General features: G+C 37.9%; 1 protein-coding gene across 2 annotated transcripts; it reads left to right on the top strand.

Annotated features, from left to right (window-relative positions):
* The first annotated feature begins 5,278 nt into the window (after positions 1-5,278).
* On the top strand, positions 5,279-21,775 carry GALR1 (galanin receptor 1). Of its 2 annotated transcripts, XM_068932011.1 has the most exons (4): positions 5,279-5,991; positions 12,880-12,945; positions 15,537-15,771; positions 18,958-21,775. In XM_068932011.1, the coding sequence occupies exons 1-4, from the start codon at positions 5,290-5,292 to the stop codon at positions 18,966-18,968; spliced, it is 1,014 nt and encodes a 337-aa protein (XP_068788112.1). In that variant the 5' UTR covers positions 5,279-5,289; the 3' UTR covers positions 18,969-21,775. The 2 variants fall into 2 exon arrangements, with proteins under 2 accessions (XP_068788112.1, XP_009679998.2); XM_009681703.2 differs by having other exon boundaries at positions 15,537-21,775.
* Positions 21,776-22,032: the final 257 nt, after the last annotated feature.

Raw genomic sequence — 22,032 nt, 5'->3', positions numbered from 1 at the left:
ATGGCCATTTTGCAGACATTAGCTTACTTGCTGCCTGTTGCAGCCACTTACTCTCTCTAGCGCTGGCCCTGCATAAAGCAACCTGCAAATCCTGGCTGCTTTACCAGCAGTGCACACCATTGTTCCAGCAGCTGTTGGGACCACTGTTCCCAAGTTACTTCTTGCCACGAACATTTCTTTTGGCATAGATAATTTTGATGTTTCCCACCATCGTTTCTAGCTTGTATTCTATTTCTTTTTTAGAGACGTTAAAGTTTGAAGAAACCTAGGAACATTAAGTTCATTTCACAGGACTGCTCCTTTCTACTTTTCCACTATTACCAGCCAGGTGCCCATTTTATGAAGCTGCTGGAAGGTGGAATAAGTGTCCTTTTAAGTGGCTTCTGCTGAACCAGTGCTCGTGGCTTGGAGGCTTGTTGTACTCTCTTGAGTTTTGTAGGACCTACTCTATTGCGCTATACATATTATATAGATAGCAAATGCATGTGTGTGTATGAATATATATATATATATGTGTGTGTGCATATATAAAAATATTGCACGTGTTCGTTAAAATAGTCTTGATTCTGTCATTTCAAGGAAATTCAGGTGTTAATTCTCTCTTCTTTAAATAAAATACAGTTGTGCTTTTGTGCACAGGGAAGTTGCTTCTGCAGCCAGTATTGAAAAGCATCCTATGGCATAACTGTCATATATAAAATAAAGAGAAGTAAGTGACAACTTTTTAACATCTATGAAACAAGCTCATGTTGCTAGAACACGGCAAAATTAACATTTGTCATTTTTACAGAAAAAAGTGCTGGACATTGAGTAAATTTAATTTATGAAGTTGTATGCTTAAAATACTAATTTGAATTAAAAAAAATAAGGTAACACTTTGTTAAAAATGGATACAGTTTTGGAAACTGTAGTTTCAAGGTTAGTACTCCTCATTCAGTTACCTGTATTTTAAGGGCAATTTTAGAACTGATATTTAAGAAGTTTAATTGAGAACTAGGAGAGAAAAGTCAATGCAGATTTTAAGATGTAGTGGCAATGTCTCTCAGATGAATAGTGGCAGATGTTTACTTCTTTCTAAATGTCAGCAAAGAGCAATAAACTTCAGTTTATTAGTGACACTTCTCCACTGTGGAAATTTTAATGTATTGGCATCTATGACCTGAATGTTACATTATTCCCAAGAATACAGATAGAAGGCAAATGAATGTCTATAAATACTTGACTTTTTCCATATTAATAATTTTATAGCAGGTGAGTCAAAGGTGGGTTATGAATCATGAACTTTTGGTTCAGCTTCTGAATGATATTTGAAGTTCACATCTGCCTTGAAAATTTGAATTTCTAGTCCAGGAACTATAGTAAATACAAACAGTGAAGTGCAGTTGACAGGACTGTTACGCTTGATCTTTTTTCACAAATGAAAAGAAACAACGTCACTCTTGAAAATCAGCTTATTTTCAACCTCGTATTTTATGAATAGAACATGAGTGAGGCTGGGCAATATTTTTGCAGAAAATAAATCTGGCCAACCAACTAAGTGCTGAGTTGTCAAAATATTTCTGGAATTTTCTGGGATACTAATGTGCTTAAATATATTTTAAATTGTTTCACTGTACTGACACTGGGGTGTGGTTTAGGGGCTTGAACCCTAACTCCAGCTTCATCGTCACTCAGGAAAAAAAAAGAACATTTACACAGGAGGAAACAGGTATTATAGAAACACTTTTCTGAAGAGATTTTGTATGCCCTGGTATAAGCATTTTACTCTTTTAGCATGATACACTGCATAAAGATACGTATATATGTGTGTATAATTACTGCTCTACTTTTTCAGTGTATCTTAGAAATGAAAAATGGGAATATAACTAAAAACTGTATGAAAGGTATACTAATATACGGAGTTTATTTATTATTTCTGAAGCATTAAGTAAAAGCTCATTGTTAAGTATAAATGCATTTTCGTGGCATTGCTTTTACTGTATCAATTATTATTTTCAAGTTTTTTATTATCAATTAAATGTATTATTATTATTATTATTTTCAATCCATTACACAGAAATAAAGACATTTACAATTTAATTTATATTTTAAATCAATTTATTGGGCCACTAAATAATGAATTGTTTTTAATTCACCAGCATAACTCAAATACTTTTATTACTGGAACCATATAAACATAATGTAAACTCAACCATTGAAGTGAATAGAAGAAGGGACGTGTTTGCAATGTTTTCTGTCAGTACTTTCTTCCTGATTAAGCCATTCAGGTGTAGACGTATGTAGGTCCAGATTGAACAGCGTTTTCAGTTTCTCCATGCCTTTTTAGGTTTCTCTCACAATTTTTGCCATGGATTGCTATGGAAAATTGAGAACCAAAATACTTTATTGGAGATGGACTGTGGATCCTTGCTACAGAGAGAAAAAGATTACATTTAATTTGCCATTGTCTGCCTGACACATCTAGTTTTGCTCTTTCTGAAATTTATAGGCCATTCTAGTTTTGACAAAAGTAGATCTTTTGGTGTCCTTTTCTTAGGACAAGTTTCGGTAAAGCATCATATTCAAGGAAACGCTTCAGGAAGGTGCTAAAGTGATCTCCTTCCTAAGGAGAGGAAATTTATTTTCCTAAAATGTGGTGTAAATTTTATTCCACTTTTCTTCTACTTTTTCAGATAATTTATTTACTTACATAATTATTTGTACCAAATTTATAGTAACCTTCCCTTTGGAACTTTTCACTGTAAAAAAATTTTAGCTCTTACTCATCTAGATAATAAGAACAGTGGATTAAAATGTCAACACCTGGTTTATACATCATTCTTAACAGGGATCCCAAGTGCTGTCAACATGTGTTCTTTCCTTTCTTGATGTAAAAGCCTAAACCTGTAGTTCTGTCAGCTTCTTTTTCTATGATGGAAAAGATACAATATGTTTGTGCTCTCTGGATTTTTTTTCTGATGCTCAAGGACAGTCTATTAAGTACTATATAGATTACAATATATGCAACCAGAAGAAGAAAAGCTTGAGTTGCAAATCTGTCGATAAAACATCTAAGAAAACTGTGATAGAGCCAGCTTTCCTAGCCAAATACAAAAGGTGTTTTTCAAGTTGTTTTCTCTTAAAACTTATTTTATTTCTGTACCCTCTTTTCCTGCTTAGTTGCCTGCAAAACAATCTAATTAATATTCTTTGGTCACTTTGCAGGCTATACTATTCAAAAGATAATGTTTCTTCAGAGAAGGAAAATGAAAAGAAGCATAGGCAAAGAGGACTAATATAGCATTTCAGATGGAGAATTGCAATCAATGCAATGTTATCATTGACCTCAGCAAAGCTAGGGTTTCGCTCCTGACATTCTAGAAAAGAGTGATGGCTGGCAACAAGAGACGACTCAAAGGCCAAACAGCAGTGGCAATCAAAAACACTTCTTATAGCTCATCATGTGAAGGATGTCATAGTGCTGGACACAGGCATCAGCAACACTAACGAAATCTATATAGACTTGTATTTGTTTTGACAATCTATTCAAAGTACTTCCAAAATGTCTGCAATATCTGATGTGTTCTAGAAATATTTAGTAATGTCCGCTTTCAAGTCCTTTACAGGAGCAGAAGTATGTGCTGGTAGGTTCACACAATAACTTAACATGTCAGTATAAAGATAAATTATTCACATATAAGCTCTCTTCCCCCCCCACTCCACCCCACCCAACCCTTTAGTCTTTTAGAAGTCTTTACTGGTTTATTTTTACTTAATATGTTTGTATCTTCTAAAGTGACTTACAATGGATATAGAAAACAGTTCAAATCGAACAAAAGTTTCTGAAATCTATAGGAATTTAATTGTATTTTCCCATAATTTTTTACTTTAGACATAATGGATCAGACCTTCTGTCGTCTAGAATCAGCTGGTTTACAGCTGTTGAAATGTCTCAGTGTAAGTAGCATAAAGAAACAGGAAAAACCCCTGCAAACTGTGGACTGCAAAATAAGCTAACGAAAGCTCATTGCCTTGAAAAGCACTTCTGAACACATCTGCTTGTCCCTACTGCTCCCACACTAAAATTGCTGTAAAGTACCTTTGAGCTCTTGAGTTAAGTACGGCATGTAAAAGAGGCTCTCTGAAAAAGTCATATTCCCTTCTTTTACCTTTGCCAGTCTGCTCAGTGTGCACCCTTCATCATGGGTGGAAAGTATTTTTAACGATTAGTAGTAACAATAATCCCTAGAGAAGAGAGATAGAATAACAGTGTAATCAGATATGTCTCACTGATTGATAATTCGGAAACAAATGTTTGAGAACTATCAAGAAATTCTGTTTCATTGACAAGGTGTATGTGTGTGTGAACTCATGTCCATATTCTGCAGAGTGGGCTACTTCATCCAGTTCTGAAAAGAGTAACTCCAGAAGCTCAGATTTGGGCGCCTTGAAGCTTTCAGCTTTTCTGAGTCTGAATTCCTCAGCTATAAAGTGATGTGTAATAACATAGTAACAGCGTTTTGAAACATGTGCTAATGATTTGAACATGAAAAGCAGACAGGCTTTTTCGTGTTTTTCAAGGAGTAACAGCTTCCACCTCTTTCTGTCCTGTGAACTAAGATGCATTATGAAATAGTTAACAGAAAACTGTGGGCAAGGTGAAAACAGCGAGAATAGGAAGTACTTAGTTCAGGACTGGCTTTTACGGTCGGCCACCTGTTCAGGAGTACTCGCAGGGGGGTAAATACACGTCTTCTCGAATTCATCCCGTTAAGCTGAGCTGAACCGCCGACTACAGCGGGGCTGGGCGACGCGGCTCCGCAGGCGGGCGGACCCCACCGCAGCGCGGAGCGGCCGCCCCGCGGGGCTCTGCCGAAGCCATTAAAAGCAACGCCGGGAAAAAAAAAAAACAGGAAAAAAGAAAAAAAAAGGAAAAAAAGAAAAAAGAAACAAAAAGAAAAGCCCGCCCTCCCCCGCTCTCCTCCCCGCAAGCAAGCAGCGCGGAGGCAGCCGCGGAGGCGCAGCCGCTCCGCGGGGCGGGCCGGGGGCGGCGGCGCGCGGGGCCCGGCGGCGCGGCCGGAGCGCCTCCCCCGGCCGGCGGCGGCGGCGGCGGCAGGCGCGGAAGGGACGAGCCCGCGGCCAGCGGCGCGCAGCGGAGCGCGCAGCCTGCGAGCGGCGGGGGGAGCCCGCGGGGGGCCGCGGGGCCCCGGAGCTGGCGGGTGGCGACCGCCCCCGCGGCGGCGGCGGCGGGTGCCCGGTGCCCAGCAGCGGCGTCCTCGCTCTCCGCCTCCGCCAACTTTGCAGAGCAGCATGGAGCTGCGGGAGCCGCCGGCGGCGCCCCTCAACCGCTCCGGCGCCGAGGCAGAGCCGCCCCGCGGGGAGTTCAACCTCTCGGGGCTGCCGGAGGCAGAAGGCAAGCCCCTCTTCGGGATCGGCATCGAGAACTTCATCACCTTGATCGTCTTCGGCTTGATCTTCGCCCTGGGGGTGCTGGGCAACTCACTGGTGATCACGGTGCTGGCGCGGAGCAAGCCGGGCAAGCCGCGCAGCACCACCAACATCTTCATCCTCAACCTGAGCATCGCCGACCTGGCCTACCTGCTCTTCTGCATCCCCTTCCAGTCCACTGTCTACGTGCTGCCCACCTGGGTGCTGGGTGCCTTCATCTGCAAGTTCATCCACTACTTCTTCACAGTCTCCATGCTGGTGAGCATCTTCACACTCTCAGCCATGTCCGTGGACCGCTATGTGGCCATCGTGCACTCCCGGCGCTCCTCGGCCTTGCGTGTCTCCCGCAATGCGCTGTTGGGCGTGGGGCTCATCTGGGCGCTCTCCTTTGCCATGGCCTCGCCCGTGGCACACCACCAGCGCCTCTTCCACCGTGATGCCAGCAACCAGACCTTCTGCTGGGAGCAGTGGCCTAACCCACACCACAAGAAGGTCTACGTGGTTTGTACGTTTGTCTTTGGCTACCTGCTCCCGCTGCTGCTCATCTCCTTCTGCTACGCCAAGGTGGGGTGAGGCGGGTAGGGGCCAGGGGTATGTAAAATGGGGGGTTGGTGGGGGGCTGAGGTGATGGGTCTCCTTGGAGCCCAATCCTAATGTGTAACATCTCTGGGGATGTGGAGGGACAGGGTGCTGTCAAGTGCCAACAGTGGTGTGAAGCAATGGGATGGGGGGAGTTTGTGGTGCAAGGGGTGAGAGCAGGTGTTATGGCTGAGGGATGGATGGGGGGACACATATGTTGGCAGGGCAACAGAACAGTGAGGACAGGGGTTGTGCTGGGGCAAGCGTTGTGCAGCCAAATGCCAGGGTACCCTTTGCCAGATTTCTGTGGCTCAAAGTGTTAAGAAGCCCCAGTGCCCTGCTGCTTTCTCTGTGAACACAACTTTTGTTTTCTTGCTGTGGTGTATAAGGAGTTAAACTTAAGTAAAGTGCAGCCAAGCAACAAGTTGTTCAGGCTTCAAACAAAGCATTGTGATTCCTTAAAATGCAACGCGCTTAAAAAGTAGAACAAACCCAGCAATTTGGGCTGATCCAGTCAACGTGTTTAGAGCAACAAGCACACCATGCTACCTGGTCCCTGTGAGCTCCATCTTGCCCCAGGTGAAGGGGATGGGAGATTTACCTCTGCCTCCAGTATGGGCAGGTAGTGCTAGGAAGCAGTGACCCAAGTAGGAAAAAACAATAAATAAGAGTGCCTGAATGAGGCTACGTAAGGACTTTTCTGCTCCAGCAAACAGTCATGTTCTCTGTTACTGTTAATTGCAGCCTTCAGTGCAGCTTCTATCCCTTGCGGATAGATCGGATGTAGAGCACAGACTTATGCAGAGATCCTCCTGGACCATCCCTCTATCAGCCCTCTAGTAGCAGGGTTTATCTGTAGTCGTGGAAGTAATCCACGTTTAAGATGAAAGGTCTGCTCTGGCAAATAAGAACTACTTACGTGTTGAGAAGTCAGTTCTTCAATTGGCAAATTAGTTTTAATTTGTTTAGTAATATTTTCGTGTTTAATCTGAATGAATAATTTTATGTTCTGTTCATATGTCAATTTAACTGTGATATAGCAATTAAGGCTAGAATGACATATAACTCTGCATTGCTGAAACTTTGAGTTATGCAGAATTCAAAGCATAACATTTCTAATCTTTCTAATGAAACAAGTGCGACCTGGCAAAAAGAGAAAGGGGGGAAATCCAGTTTTCATATAGAAATGGAATTCCAGTTCCTCTGAGTGAAGGGACAGGCTTCTCATCTGCAGTAGTGAATGTGACTGTGAGTAGTGTGAGGGAAGAGACTATTCCTGTAGATTTAGATCATCACAGTGTTTTAAGAAAATATTGAAACTATTACTAAATGTAGGAAAGAAAAGCTTTTCAAACATTAAGAATTCCTATTTACATTTTTAAAAGCCAAGACATCTTCATTTTCAGCTTAGAGCACCAGCCTAAATAAGCTTAAACAAAATATAAACTTAGTAAGCAAAACACACCCTGTTCTTACAGTGCACTCATAGAAAAGCAGATGTTTTCTTATTAATACGAATATATATAATTTAACGAAAATCCTAAATACGAAATGCATACCCAGAGTACGTTAATAAGATCAAGGTCAATAGAAGTTGCAGCTAAAATCTAATTCTTAATTTGCCACCAGACTAGGATCTCACCCCTGCTTGGTCTAAGGATTGACATGTTTTGAGTTGGTATGTATGATCCTGCTTGCCACGGCGTCAAGCTGGAAGATCCAACCTAACTGAATGAAATTCTAGGACATATCGTCTTGTCCCCTTTGGATCAATAAAATATGTGGCTTGTAGAATGGTCTTGAAGGCATTCATCTTCTGCATAAAGGCTCATTCCTGCCCTCATTAAGAGCCGCTGGCAAATCTCCAGCTGCAATATTTTGGCACATTGGGCAGAAGTGAGGAAGAAATTAAGGATGATGGCAATCAAAAATCAGAGCTAGAGTTCTGAATTTGTCAAAGTCATTGCTACTATGAGAGGTCTCCAGCAAAGTGGTCACTGTGAGCTTTTATCGATATCACTAAAACACTATGAAGTATACTAGATATTTTGACTGCTCAATGCATGCAGGGTGAAAAGATAGCTGTGCAGCAGCCTCAGAAGTATTATAAAGATAAATGCATTAGTTTCTTATGGACTTGGCTGATTTTCGTGAATGGTAGGTCTGCTAAATAACACAATCTTCTGATAAAGTAGATTTAGACAAAGGAAAGATGCAGTTCTCTATTTGAACATACTTCCTTTTCCAGGCTCTTTTAAGGTAGTTCATTTTCCTGAACAAGCAAACTGAAATTGAACTTTCAGTTCTGAAAGTCTCGTATTTTTAGGCACTCTAATAGGGAGCTGAGTTCCTTTTCTCTCTTTCTCTTTGTTTAAATTATGTTAGGAGAGATTCGTGTTTTACTGGGATCTCTCTGCAGTAGACAACAATAGTGTTACAAATTAGGGAAATCCTGAAAGAGTGATGGGTGTTTGGAAGAGCTGTCCTCCCACAAAATCAGAGCTGGTAATGCCACATGATGCATTCTTAAGGCAGAGATCCATGACACCATGCTCTGTATGGTGTGTGTACAGCTATCTATCTCCTCTCTACCATAAACAATTATGGGTCAATTTCAAACAAATTTGGACAGAGGAATGGAAATATCAGAAGGAATGATGTTTCCTTAGTAGTGTGAAAAGAGGAGTTTGCATAGAAGACAAAGACTATCCATTTTCTTTTTTCTTTAAGGAGAATCAGTTTGCATTCAGATGTTACAAAACGTCAGGCAAGCCATACAGGAAAGGGGTCTTATGTATTGCCTGCTAGTGTAGGAGAAACTTTACTTTGGGAACACGCAGTCAAGAAAATACTAATTTATAAGAAATCACCTTTCATTGGCCTGAGTGCTCACAGAACTACCCTTTAAAAGATTACTCCTCCAGCTAGAGGAACAGTGATTATTGGGTTACTCACAACATTGCATACCATAGACAGTCTGAAATGGCTTGTCATGATATTCAATTTTTTTTTATTCTTCCTGACTTTTTGTGTGTGTTTTGTAACACTGCTGTAACGTGTGTTCCGTTATCCGTTTTTAAAGGCCAAAGTGATAGAAGATTCACAGCTGTCATCTGTCAGGGTAATGCAAGGTGTCTCTGCTTTTGGGTGTCTCTGCTTTTGAATCCCAGCTATGAGGTTTTACTCCTTGAGTCCAGCCTGTTGCAGGCCTGTAGATCGGGCACCTAAAATTGTTAGCAAACTTTGAAAATCCTGGGAATAGTTATATGGTGAAGATAATTTCCTTTTATAGGTGTATAATGTTAAAAATTTCATAGCTTTTTTTTTAACCTTAAGAAATACAGAAATGCTAGAGAAAATTTGCTTCCATTGCTACCAATTGGTCTTAACATTCTGAGTTCATGAAAGTCATGTATGATTTATAGAGTTGGTTAAAAATAAGTCATAAAAAGCAGGGCCCTCGACATTAAACACAAGCTTATATGGTTCTTAGCCTAAGATATTATATCTTAAATTTTACTGTGAGACAAAATTTTAATGGAGGGTGATTATCTACACTGAAAAGGAAAAGGCTGTGACACATTAGCAACACTATTAAATGGAGGAGGGTGAAAGATCTGTTGTGACAATAAAAGTAGCCACATGACTTACAAATGGATTGCAGGCAATGGCACTTGAATTTAAATCAGGTTCATATTATAAATTTTGGTTTAGAATGTAATGCTCACATTATGGCTCTGTTAAACAAGCAGTTCATTCTTATTAGATAATGAGCTTGGATAGGGTTTCCTGATGCATGATTTTAAATGGATAAACTAATGAATAATGAAGATGTAGTCAGTGGAATGGTTATATATCTTGCTTTGAAACAGTGTAGATTTCAAACTTTTATGTTGTTTAATTGACATATAGGAATAGGTACAGATGCTTCAAGCATGAATAGACACAGATACTTGAAGCTTTTTTTCTTTTTTTCTTTTTCCTTCCCTTATTGAAAAATCCCCTTTTCATCCTGATTTGGTCATAGTCCCTCAGTCTTTGCTCTGGGGTCTATTTGTAATCCTCAAACCCCCTGAAGGTAGTCCCCAACAACTGCAAAAAACCCCAAATAGATAATGGCCCCTTTGTAGGCAAAATCAAAAGCCTCCCAAATGGGATCAGTGGTAGTTTTGGTAGTGCAGTTTGCACCAGCATGGAACTCCTTTTATTTCTGTGATCGTACAAGTCTTCTGACATCCTCTTTCACAAGAGCATAGCTCTCTTCCCGCAGAACTCTGTCCTTATCTCCAGAAAAAAGAAAAGCTATTCCTTCCGAGAGCCAAATATGATCTCTCATCAACAGGTATGTGAAAAGTGCAGTTAGAAAAGCTTCCTCTAAAGAGTTAATTTTTCCACAGAGCTGAATTAAGATATGAGACATCATTAGAAAAGACTGTATCCTGGCAAGGTGAGTATTTCATTCTGTGAGTTGCATGTGCCAAATTCTTTTGAGGAACAGTGTGAGACAAGAAAAATTGGCACATATAGAAATATAGAATTATTATTCATTTAGGTGAAGTGACAACAGCTACTGGAGGAACACTAGATTATTCACTGGCCCAGCGAAGAAATAATTCGACCAGGGCTGTGAGCAGAGGGGCCTTTAATTGGCCTTGTAGTGTTTGTACACAAACACAACCCTTAATATTCCTCCACAGCTTTTCTGTTGGTCTCTGAGTACTGTTGCACTGCTGTTGATAGATAATTAAATTCTGCCTATGTTTCTTGCTGCTGGTTTGCATACCATCTGGTATACTACCATGCAGAGCTAGAATGTTTTCACTGTAGAGGCTGCACGTATTTATTTTATGAAATATGTATATAACCCAGAAGAGGAAAAGTTGAGAAGGATTCACTGGAAGGTTATCATCTAAATCTTCACAACCCCACAAAATATCAAAAATAACAGCTTTAACTACTGTATCTTCCTTTGGAGTGGGGAGAGAGAGATGCCATGCAAAAACGTGAGACAAAAGTTTCAGAACAACAGCAAAAGAATGCTTATAACCTTAAAAGAGAATTTTGCAGTTCTAGCTTTTAGGAAAAGTTTATTCAACTTTAGTATTGGACTCTGAGTACAGTATAGTTGAGAGCAGGGCAGAAGATGGGTTTTGGAGAAGTCCAATAGAAACAGCCTTTTCTTTTAAGTTATGTGAAGAGGGTATGCATGTTAGGTAAAGCAGCAGCGATGGGAAGCGAATTTCACTGTCTTTCTCCCATGCTCTTTTTTGTTTTTACATTTTCACTCATAAGCTAGAGTAATTCAGCTGTCACTTGCACAATGACAGCAGGAGAATGAAGAGTGTCAGAGCCAGAGGATTGTCTCCTTGGTCATTTGACTCCTGCCTCTCTTGCGGGCTCTTCTGCCCTTTCCTTCTGGTCTGCTTCCTCATGGACAAGGAAGAAGGGTCCAGCCAAAGCCAGACCTTCTCAGAGAAAACCAGTTCAGGTTTGCCAGGTAGCAGCCTGAATAGTGTTTCCGAATAGAGAGTGGGATTATGTATGCAGGTCTGAGACATGCAGAAATGAACTGTATTTCTAATGTAAGCTATGTTACAAGTAAGTCAGTTTATTTTTATTTGTGATTCCTTGGTAGGTGAGAGCAGTAACTTAAAAACAGAATTCACTGGTGAGCCGCAATCATTCACAAATACTATCCTGTTTTATTTTAACACATTATGTATGTTTCTAAGACTTATAAATGCCACGATGGGATCAAATCTGTAGGTTGTCTTATGTGGTACCCTGTCCTGGTAGTGGATAGCCAGGCATTCAGAATAAAACAGAGAAAACTTCCCTGAATGATAAAAGAGAATTTCTACCTTCTTCCCCACCTCATGAAGTCTGCCTTTAAGCCCTAAAATTTAGTGTTATATTCCTTCAAAAATTTTTAAAATGCATATTTGCTTTAATTCTGGATGATCTCATTTGCTGATTGTTCTCAATTTATCTTTGAACTGTGTAAAGTGTAACTAATATCATCATCATGGAACTTTGAACTCTATAATCTGACTCTACTTTATATATAAAAATTTCCTCTTATCAGATTTTAATTAAACCCTTGAGTTTAATTAAATATCTCAATTTTTGATACTATATGGTTTACAACTTGTCAAACATGTTCAGCTGAAGAACATATTCCCCACCTCTTTGTACATGCAAGTCATGCCATTTGTATATTAAATTCAGTTAATGGTAGCTACGGATAAAGCAGAACATGTTCCTGATATCCACTATCCAAAATCTTAAGTCTACGTTAAAATTTGGACCTCATTGTTGGATGACAGGTAATTTTGCCATATTAAAAAAAAAAAAAAAAAAAATATATATATATATATATAAATTATTTTTAAAAGATCAGGCTTTTTTCTGAAAAATAGGACTAACATCCTGATTGTGTTAACCAAATATCCATCTGAACAAAGCAAATTATTCAGAAAAGCTCTGACTCAAAACATACACTTCGTGTATTACATGCAATAAAAGTCAGTCTAAATTAATAAGCGCTGACATTTTTATGAAAGAAGAATGATTGCTAATTCTAGTTGCAGGATAGGTTTCCATTTATTGCCTTGTTCATTGTAATATATATTTGTTATGTGATACTTCTGTATTTTTAGATAAGAATTAAATTGTGATGTGTTCCGTATTTGTTGGTTCACACAGATTCACATATTTAATTCCTTTGGATCTTATAGCATGCACTTTAGGTATGTGTAAACTGGATCATCAGTGTTTGTAAGCAACTCATGGAGTACTAGAGCCATACTGTAAAAATATGTTTTATGAAGTCTAGAAAATGGTGAAATACAAGATGCAAATTTATCTTTTCAGGTTCTTAATCATCTGCATAAAAAGTTGAGAAACATGTCAAAGAAGTCAGAAGCATCCAAGAAAAAGGTAGATTGCTTTCATTACTATTTCCTATTCGTTTATATTTTAGTTTTATGGGTATGCTAATTTGATACTATATTGCTTGTTGCCAACGATGTAAAGGAGAGAAGGATTTGAAACGACGTATTTAATGACATACTCAGTGTCTCCCTGAACCTAGCAGAACTGGAGTCTTTTCTGATCTGAATTCACCTCACAATGGGTCAAGCTATTACCTGAAATCAGTGTGTTTTGGACTTTGGGGCATCTGAAATTTAGACATTAAGGGACTACCTGACTCTGATATAAATGTTTCTTTTGGCTCAACAGCACTTTTTCTTATCCTGTAAATGCTTTTTTAAACTAGTTTAATGTTTTAGTGAAGAATTTCTAGCTTGTATGATGAGGCTTTCAAATGAGGATTATCATACTTTGTGATAGGAGCCTAAGAAGAGACTTTCATGACTCTGCAATTCTTCTACTATCTTCCATAAAATCTTTTTTACTCTCTCATGTTCAAGATTTAAGTCTTGGGTACAAGCAGATTTGTGAAAGGTCTTTAAACCAGAACATCAGCTTTGCAACTTAGAACAATATTTGAAATATGTGTTTATGTAGTGAATTTGTCAGACAATATAATATGATTTTGATTTTTGGGGAGATTTGACCACAGTAATCATTTGACTAACTTCTCGGTTTATGAACGTGGAGTCAGAAAAAGCCCTAAGGCTACAGCTTTTCATTTGATCTGATCACTATTACCATATGGCAATGAAGACTCTCTGCAATGTAAATGAGATATACATGGACTCATCAGCAAATAAGTGATCTATTATTTATGCCTTCTCTAATTCTTGAAAAAAACCCCTAGTTAATACACTTTAATTCCTAGAATTTAAAGCAGTATGTCCCGGATTCAGTGGAATGTTTAACATACATGTATATGCAATTAATCTTATCCAGGCCAAAAGTGTAGTTTTCAAAGGTGGTCTATATATTGCCATCTCTCCTCTCAGGTGTGATGTTGTCAGATTGGAAATATCTGAGCATTTCTCTAAGTGCTAAATCTTGAAATTGCAAATAAAAGTCCGATCTAACTTATGAACCAACTTACATATTGCAGAGAAAAGCATTACAGGTATGTCCAAGACTGATGGGGCATACATAAGTTCAGAAACCAAACAAAAAGCACAAAACATTCTTTACTTAAAGAGTAAGTTTCTGATCCTAAGACCTAACTCATGTTTGTTAAAAACAGCATCAAAACCAGCAACAATGTCTGATATCAATTATTTGTCCTGTTGTCATAGAAATTGAACCTTTTTTCTGTAAGAAGTCATATTGTGATTAGATAGGTCAGTTTGAATGATCACCAGGCGTAAATCAGTTCACATAACTATAGATCAGGTTCAATAACCTAGCAAAAAGTCTGGGCATTCCCTGCACTGAGATTGGTATCACTCCATGGCCACTGTTATGAGTTAGTTTTGCCTATGAAGAAGCGACTAAGTTACCTGAAAAATCAACTTATGTTGTAAAGTGTTAATATAGTAATTATAATAGTTCATGACAAAATATACTTTGAAATTAATCTTAGGCTTGTATTGGGTGAGTGATTTAGTGGAAAGGGGTGCCTGTTAGAGAAATAGGTATTAATTTGTTGAGAATTACAAAGCACTAACTGTTTTTTCTGAAGAACTAAATAAAAGGTAAATAAAACATTGACAATTCATCTCCATTGTGCCTTGGAGAAATATGTACAAGACCTGAAATTTCTCTCCTAATTTTCTAGCTGTCATAATATATCTAATGAAATTAATGCCCTTCCTTGTGAAAATCGTAAGAATGGAGTCAGGAGGCAGCATTTAGGATATTTTAGTCTTTATCTTACAGTTTTCTAAATTCAGTCTTTGGTGGCCATCTTCAGTTTCCAGATTGTCAAAACTAATATGCAGTAGCCAAAAATTTCAGGCTTCTAACTTCTGTCATTTTTCCTAGTTGCATCCTAGAATGTTGTCGTATGACTCCATCACAGAAATTTTATTCTTAATAGGGGTACTTTCAAAAAAGTCTCTGCTCCTTGTTTAGACACTTGAACAAAATCAGTCTGACTGTTTTTAAGCTCTTTCAAAGAATGAATTACTTCACTTAACTGCCTTCGTGTACAATAGAGCCCTCTTTAAATTCTGATCAAAAATCCTTGTGCACCGATTTAAAATACAGCTCATTAGATTTGGATTAGATATCCCAAAGACCCATATTGTCATTTTATTATGTCAAGCTTATGCCCACCTCGGAAAAGCCTAGGATATTGTGCAGGGAATCATGAACGTCAGCCCTTATTTCTGAGCAAAATTATACCTTTCCTGCTTACTCTGGAATTTTCAAGGCTTAAATCCTTTTTGAAGTAGTTCACTGTGCAAAATAAAGTGCATATAAGTAACGGAGTAAAGTTATTGATAAGTATTCAAAAGTATATTCTCTTTCAGTATGTTTCTCATAAAACCAAATAATGCTTACAACCATTACAAATTATGGTTTTAAAGCAGGTTTACAGCTGGTCCTTCAAGTGTTTATGTCTGTGCTTATCTATGTTTTGTTTTCTTTCCCTGTTTCAGACAGCACAGACTGTGTTGGTGGTGGTAGTGGTTTTTGGCATATCCTGGCTGCCACATCATGTGATTCATCTCTGGGCTGAATTTGGAGTTTTCCCACTGACTCAAGCCTCATTCCTCTTCAGAGTAACTGCACACTGCCTGGCTTACAGCAATTCTTCTGTGAACCCAATTATATACGCGTTCCTTTCTGAAAATTTTAGGAAGGCCTACAAACAAGTCTTCAAATGCCAGATAGGTAATGATTCACCTCTGAATGATGCTAAGGAAAATAAAAGTCGGATAGATACACCGCCATCTACCAACTGTACACATGTGTGAACTTAAAGTGCTGTATGTTGCGTTTTCATTTGTGTGAACTAGACTTCTAGAAAACAAAGCACAATGAGCTTTATCTTCAGCTTTACCTTGATAATTGGTATTTAATTTACTGAAATTGTGTTTGTAGCAAAACTTTGTGAAACCAGTTTGAAAGATAACTGGGTTGATCCTTTGCGTCTTAGATGTCTTCATCAAATGAAGCTCTTGGAACTTTGAAAGATATTTCTGAAAAAATGTTGGTAATACGTCTATATTCTTATTCATTAATCATATAATGAATAAACATTCAAATACAATGTACACCATCCATGTCTATGAAGAAAGATGCATTAATATGGACAAGTAGTTGTGCAGTTCTGAACTGAATTTTCTGACATCTTACTCCATAGAGGTGAAGAGATAGCTAAATTTTCTGTCTTGAAGATAACAAATATTGTATAGTACTGTGGTTTCAGGGAGGAATATTCAGATATCAAATCACATCTAAAACTTGTTCTCTCTTCTGATTTTGTTTTGACAATGCTTTTTCTCATTTGAAGTAAGCATGGACTCTGCTTCTGCATTGAAATGACTTGTGTACAACTTAAGGCAATTGCTTTAGAGAGGAAATGCTGCTTTTTTTCATCTATTTAACTGCCTTTTTAATGTAACGTACCGAGTAATGATGGACTTTTTTCTCCTTCACATGCTTTGCCTAACTGCATACATAAAACCTTTGTGTATGCTATTGAAGTGTGCAGTTATATTGAAATGAAGATTCATGTCTCCCTGAGGGAAGGTTTTCTTTAGGTGTTGCGTTCATGTGTGTATGTATGTATGTTTTGTTTATTTAAAGATTTCAAGATAGAGATATAGTTTTTAATGTGCAATATCTACATATACTTTAAATTATTCGATTTCATGAAGAAATTCCAGGAATCATTTAAGTGTTTAAAAATGGTATTACATATCAAATTCTAAGAGGGCTTTGATATCGTATAGTTCTAAGTTGGAAAAATTAAAAAGGATGGATTTAAGTCAGTGCAAAGAATACAAATGGTCCAATTCTATAAATTCTTAAATAACATGAGCAATTTTATCAAGTTTTTATCAGTTCCTCATATGTCTTGAAGTGGTAAACCTCTGAAGAAACAGCAGAAGAGCACTCAGTCACATGTGCTAACAGCCTTGCAGGACCTTTGAGAACACCTGATGTGTTTCCCATCTGAGTTGATGGAGTGTCTCCATTAGTCTTAGCTGGAGTCAGATATGCTTTTAAATTTTTATAGCTTTTTTTTAGAGATTCATAGAATCACGGAATAATTTAATTTGAAAGGAACCTCGAGGTCATCTCAAAGGTGGGTTGACCTCGGAGATGAGTCTCCCAGACAAGTTTTGAAAATGTCCAAGGATGGAGATTTCACAGCTTTTCTGGGCAACCTGTGCCAGTGCCTTATCACGTTCAACTTGTGCACCTTGTTACCATTGCCTTCTGTCCTTTCCCTGTGCACTTCTGAGAAAAGTTGGACTGTCTTCAATAACTAACCAAGACATAACTGAAGACAGCAGTTAAAATCTTCCCTCAGCCTTGTCCAAGCTGAACAAATGCAGTTCCTTCAGTCTCTCCTCAATTACTGTGCTCCAGCCCCCTAGCCATACTGGTGGCCTTCCATTGGACTTGCTTGGCCTTATCCATCATCCCTCTGAACTGGGATGTTCAAAACTGGACACTGTGTTCCAAGTGTGACCTAACATGAGCTGAGTAGAGGGGACTAATCACTGCTCTTACCTGCTGGCTGATTTTTGCTCATACAGCCCAGTACGTGGTTTATCACTACAAGGGTACACTGCTGGCTCATATTTAACTTTTTATTTACAAGCAGAACTTGTACTTTTCTGCAGAATTGCACCCAGTCAGTCCCAATCCAAGTTTCAGGACTTTGGATTTGCTATTTTTGACCTTCCTCTGCCACCTGTAGTCCCATTCCTCCGGCTTATCAAGGCCCCTCTGAAAGGTAGCCCTATCCTCCAGTGGGTCCACCACTGCACCTCCATTTTGGTGTAATCTGCAAACTTGCTGAGGATACGTTCTGTCTCCTTGTCCAGGTTATTGATGAAGACGTTGAATAGTGTCAGTCAGATGCTCTGCAGGATTCTTTTTTCTCCATGGACTTACTTTAAAAAAAAAGTTCAAACTGGTGGAAGATAACTACGGGGTTATTTGAGAAATCTAATCAATCATTAAATTACTGAGGTTTAGTTCACATGAGAATGTTGAGTCACATGTCAACCGTGTCTACTTAAAATAATACTGAATACATGCTATTTCATGCATTTTTTCATATGAAGTAGCATGATGTTATTGCTGCAAACACAAAATATATGAAAAAGCTCCGTTAGAAAGTTGGAGAGGAAAGGCTCATCTGTGCAGGAAGCTACTTTCTGGATTAGGTTTGAGGTTAGGGAACACAGTATAGAGCAATATTAAAGTTTATTTGTGCGTTCAGATTTTTCAGAGCTTATAATACAAATTTAGTCTTCACAGATCAGCTATGTAATTAAAAAATGCAAAATCTGGCAATTCTGTATGAGTTCATGCCACCCTTAATGCTAAAAATCCATATTTTTGATTTCATTCAATCTCTGATTTTTTCTCACTGAAAAAATAAAACAAATAACTTCAGAGACCTGCATACAATAGCTTTCTGCAGAAAAGTTTTAGGGCCAACTAAATGTAATGTGGTCTTGTACTACTGTTCAGCAACCTTATTAGAGCACTAACAGACTTCAGCTCAATTTATAGTTTATATAATTTATATTAAGTGATCCTGCAGCTTGGAAAATTTCATTTTTTCCTATTTAAAAATTGCTTCTGGTCTTACTACTATAAGTAAAACATTATAATGTAAATATAGAACTATATAAAGTTAAGACGCTAAGTTGATTGTTTCATGCGGAAAAGGCTTTGTTTCTTAGTGTTAGATGATTTTAAACAAAGATGCTTGGTGGTCAGTAACAGGGCTTCATCAGTTTGAAATTTTAAGGATGAAGGGGTGGGAGAGGACCGCAGAAAGGACCTGGCGCTGCTCAACAGCATGACTAAAACTTCCACCTCACTTTTCAGAGGAGTCATAGAAGAAAGACTGCTCCCGAAACAGATGGGGAGATTTCTTTGGAAAGGTGGAACACCTGTAAAAAATGGTAGGATTGGTTTGAAGCCTCACGGTGCAGGTAACTCTGTTTCACTTGCTCATTATATTCATGGGATATCCTTGTTGTAAACTCTAAGAAAAAGCTCACACTCCAAGGCTCAATTTCCTCACTGAAACACTTATCCTAATGAGTGTCTCTATGAAGGGTTTACATATCTAGCTGTGACACAGAGAGATGTTAATGTAGACACTGTGTTAACATATGCTGTGAACTGTGTCTAATCCTTGTGTAGCTGGACAGTTGCACAGGGAGATGTTGTGCCAGAAGCATGGCTCATCTGGGCAGAGAAATCAGGGGCTGAATATAATGATCCCTTGCAACTGAAGGGATCTGCTTTTAAGTTCTGAGCTTGTTGACAGTGATTCCTGTTCCTTGTGGGAGGGAGAAGCAAGGGTTTCACCTCACTTGTTTACCTTAATATGCTTTGTTATGTGTTTGTAACCAGCAATGGTAATTTCAGTGTAGAGTGAAGTTAAAAAAAAAAGAGAGAGAGAGAGAGAGAGAGAGATTTCACTGGTTAGGGCTGAATTCTCCACTGATAGGAAGATAAATACGCGCACTGAATTTCAAACTATTGTATTAGTGAGAAAATATTATTCAGTACCAAAAGAAAGGCACAAGGGGCATTTCCTCAAATTCTCACTAACTACAGCAAGGCACATGTGTGTAATAAAGTACACACTTGAATTTGTTTGGGACTTAAATTAAGAGAATTAGGGTTCCCAAATAGAAGCTGCTAGTTACGTGTTTATTTATAAATTCCCTAAAAATTTATTGTATGTATACAAATGCTGCCTCTTTGTACAGTCTTTCACAATATCTCTAGAAGTTTAAAATATACTGTGCACTTTCAATATTGATGATAGAAGTTGTATATTTCATCAGGTTAAATAGTAGGAATTGTTTACTCTATCTTAAAAATGCATTTTAGCAGAGAAACTCAGAACAAGCCTTTGCTCTCCATAGTTTTCTCAGCAGAGTGGACGGAAGGGAAGAGGCAAAGTGACAGAGAGGTAGCATTTCTGCAGCGCCTCATGCGAATATGAAAGGGCCTCCTTCCTTGCACGTTTGTTGGCAATCTGTAGAAATGAGCTCAGTTCCTTCTGTCTTCTGAAGGAGGTTGTGCTAGGACGTTGCAGTAGGTTTCTAGTCAGTTTTGTTTTTTATGTTGCAGAATGTCTCATGTTTTTTTTAACTATTTTTTGCCTTAAAAAGTTGCAGAAATCTTGTTTAAACACTGTATCGAGAGAACATTGGAATTAATGTTTGAAGAGATCAAGAAATTATTGTGTCAAGGTTATTTGTGCAACATTAGCCCTGGCCATTTGTGAGTAGGCGTTATGAGCTAACATTAACCCTGATTAAGACTGACGACTGTACACCATATTACACAACCGTGCTCTTCAACTAATACAGCTTTTAATGTGTTTTGCATCACCCAGAATGTAAGTGTGCAATGGTATGTGTACTATGCACTGCTATATGTAAACCAGATTTAGGATTCATATGCAAATTGAAAAAAATTAAACAGCCCTTAGCCAACATATTCATCAAGTGAAAACGCCTTGAAAAGTGATGGGACTTGCTGGCCTATACATTCAGCTGTGCTAACTTCATAGGTAGTTATATCACCCATTTAACCAATCAATTTTAGTTTAAAAAGAAGCTGATGCTTAATGGCTGCTTTTAGGTGAATCATTGAACTACACAGTTTTCAGTCAAGAGTATTTACTAAACATTTATGATAAATACAAAATGTATATAAATGTAAACAAATTTGGAATTTCCTAAATTTTCTTTCTTGTATCCAGAAGTGCAGAATTTCCTAATATTTCTTTCTTCTGTCTAAGATCGGTAATAAATCACATGCTACAACAAACTATAAATATGTGACAAAACTGCATGGAAATAATATGTGAAATGGATTATGATTGTGTAAGGAGCAAACTTTAATTTTGTGATTAAGTTCTACAATCTGCAAACTTAACATTCTGTTAATATTTTGTATGATGAAATCCGCTCAAGATTATTCACAAATACTTCTGAAGTGTTTTTCTATACTTAAAGCTTTGAAAAAACAACATAGATTTTAAAAATCTTTTTTTTTTTTGGCAAGATAAGGTATTTTAATGAAATGTTTTAAGTTATGATCCTTCAAGCTTTGTATTCATTTTCATTTTGTACACATGAACTGCTTTCTTAACACCTTAATCTTATTGTTTTCATAACCTATTATGTCCTCACTTTTAAAAACTAGCATCACTATCTCCAGGAGATAAACATTAAGCTTTGTATATTAAATATTACAGTGAAACTCATTTTCCTTTAAATGCCACATTGTGTGGGAAGCGATGGGATTTATGTTAGATAACTTTGTGAATGTATTATTTTACATGTAATGATCTTCATGGCTGCTTCACAGTGTGATGTGTTACATTGTACATAAGGATATTTGTTATATTTTGAGGGAGGATGAAAGCAGAGAAAAAGACAGCTTCTAGCTTACGGAGCTTGTATTAATATTATGTATTCAGTACACGTACACATGTTAAAAAGGAGAAAATTAAATTCTGTGTTTGTTTCGGTGTAGAATGGATGTAAAGTAACATGCACTCATTCTAAGATATACTGTACTTTGCATGAGTTTTAAAATGATTTTTAATAGATCTGTACCGTCTCTGCTTCTCTATGTAATATGTGCTGAAATATAAATTGATTTTCTTACAGAATGTTTATGTAATATTTAAAAACAAGCAATATCCTCAGAAAAACTTTCAGAAAAAAATTATGTACACTATACTCTAATAAGAGTTTTGTGGCCAGATGTCATTGTGGGTTGAAAATACCTTTATGAAAGTTTAACTCATTTAAAAAAACCTTCTCATTTTCCTGTACTTAACTGCAGGGCATGTGATTCTTCTTGCATTCAGGCTGGTATAAATCAATTGAAGTTTGTGGAAATCAATGATATTTCTTATTTAAGCTC

Source organism: Struthio camelus, chromosome 2 (genome assembly GCF_040807025.1).
Source record: "Struthio camelus isolate bStrCam1 chromosome 2, bStrCam1.hap1, whole genome shotgun sequence".
NCBI classification, from domain to species: Eukaryota; Metazoa; Chordata; class Aves; order Struthioniformes; family Struthionidae; genus Struthio; species Struthio camelus.
Note: the sequence above shows the minus strand (reverse complement) of the source record. Positions and strands in the feature narration are given on the sequence as shown.

Bases quoted from the DNA above. Each gene is read 5' to 3' on its own strand.
- GALR1 (XM_009681703.2), top strand. From the start codon at position 5,290: ATGGAGCTGCGGGAGCCGCCGGCGGCGCCCCTCAACCGCTCCGGCGCC. The intron at 5,992-12,879 runs GTGGGGTGAGGC...TTATCTTTTCAG, and splicing joins TCTCCTTCTGCTACGCCAAG to GTTCTTAATCATCTGCATAA. The intron at 12,946-15,536 runs GTAGATTGCTTT...TCCCTGTTTCAG, and splicing joins CAGAAGCATCCAAGAAAAAG to ACAGCACAGACTGTGTTGGT.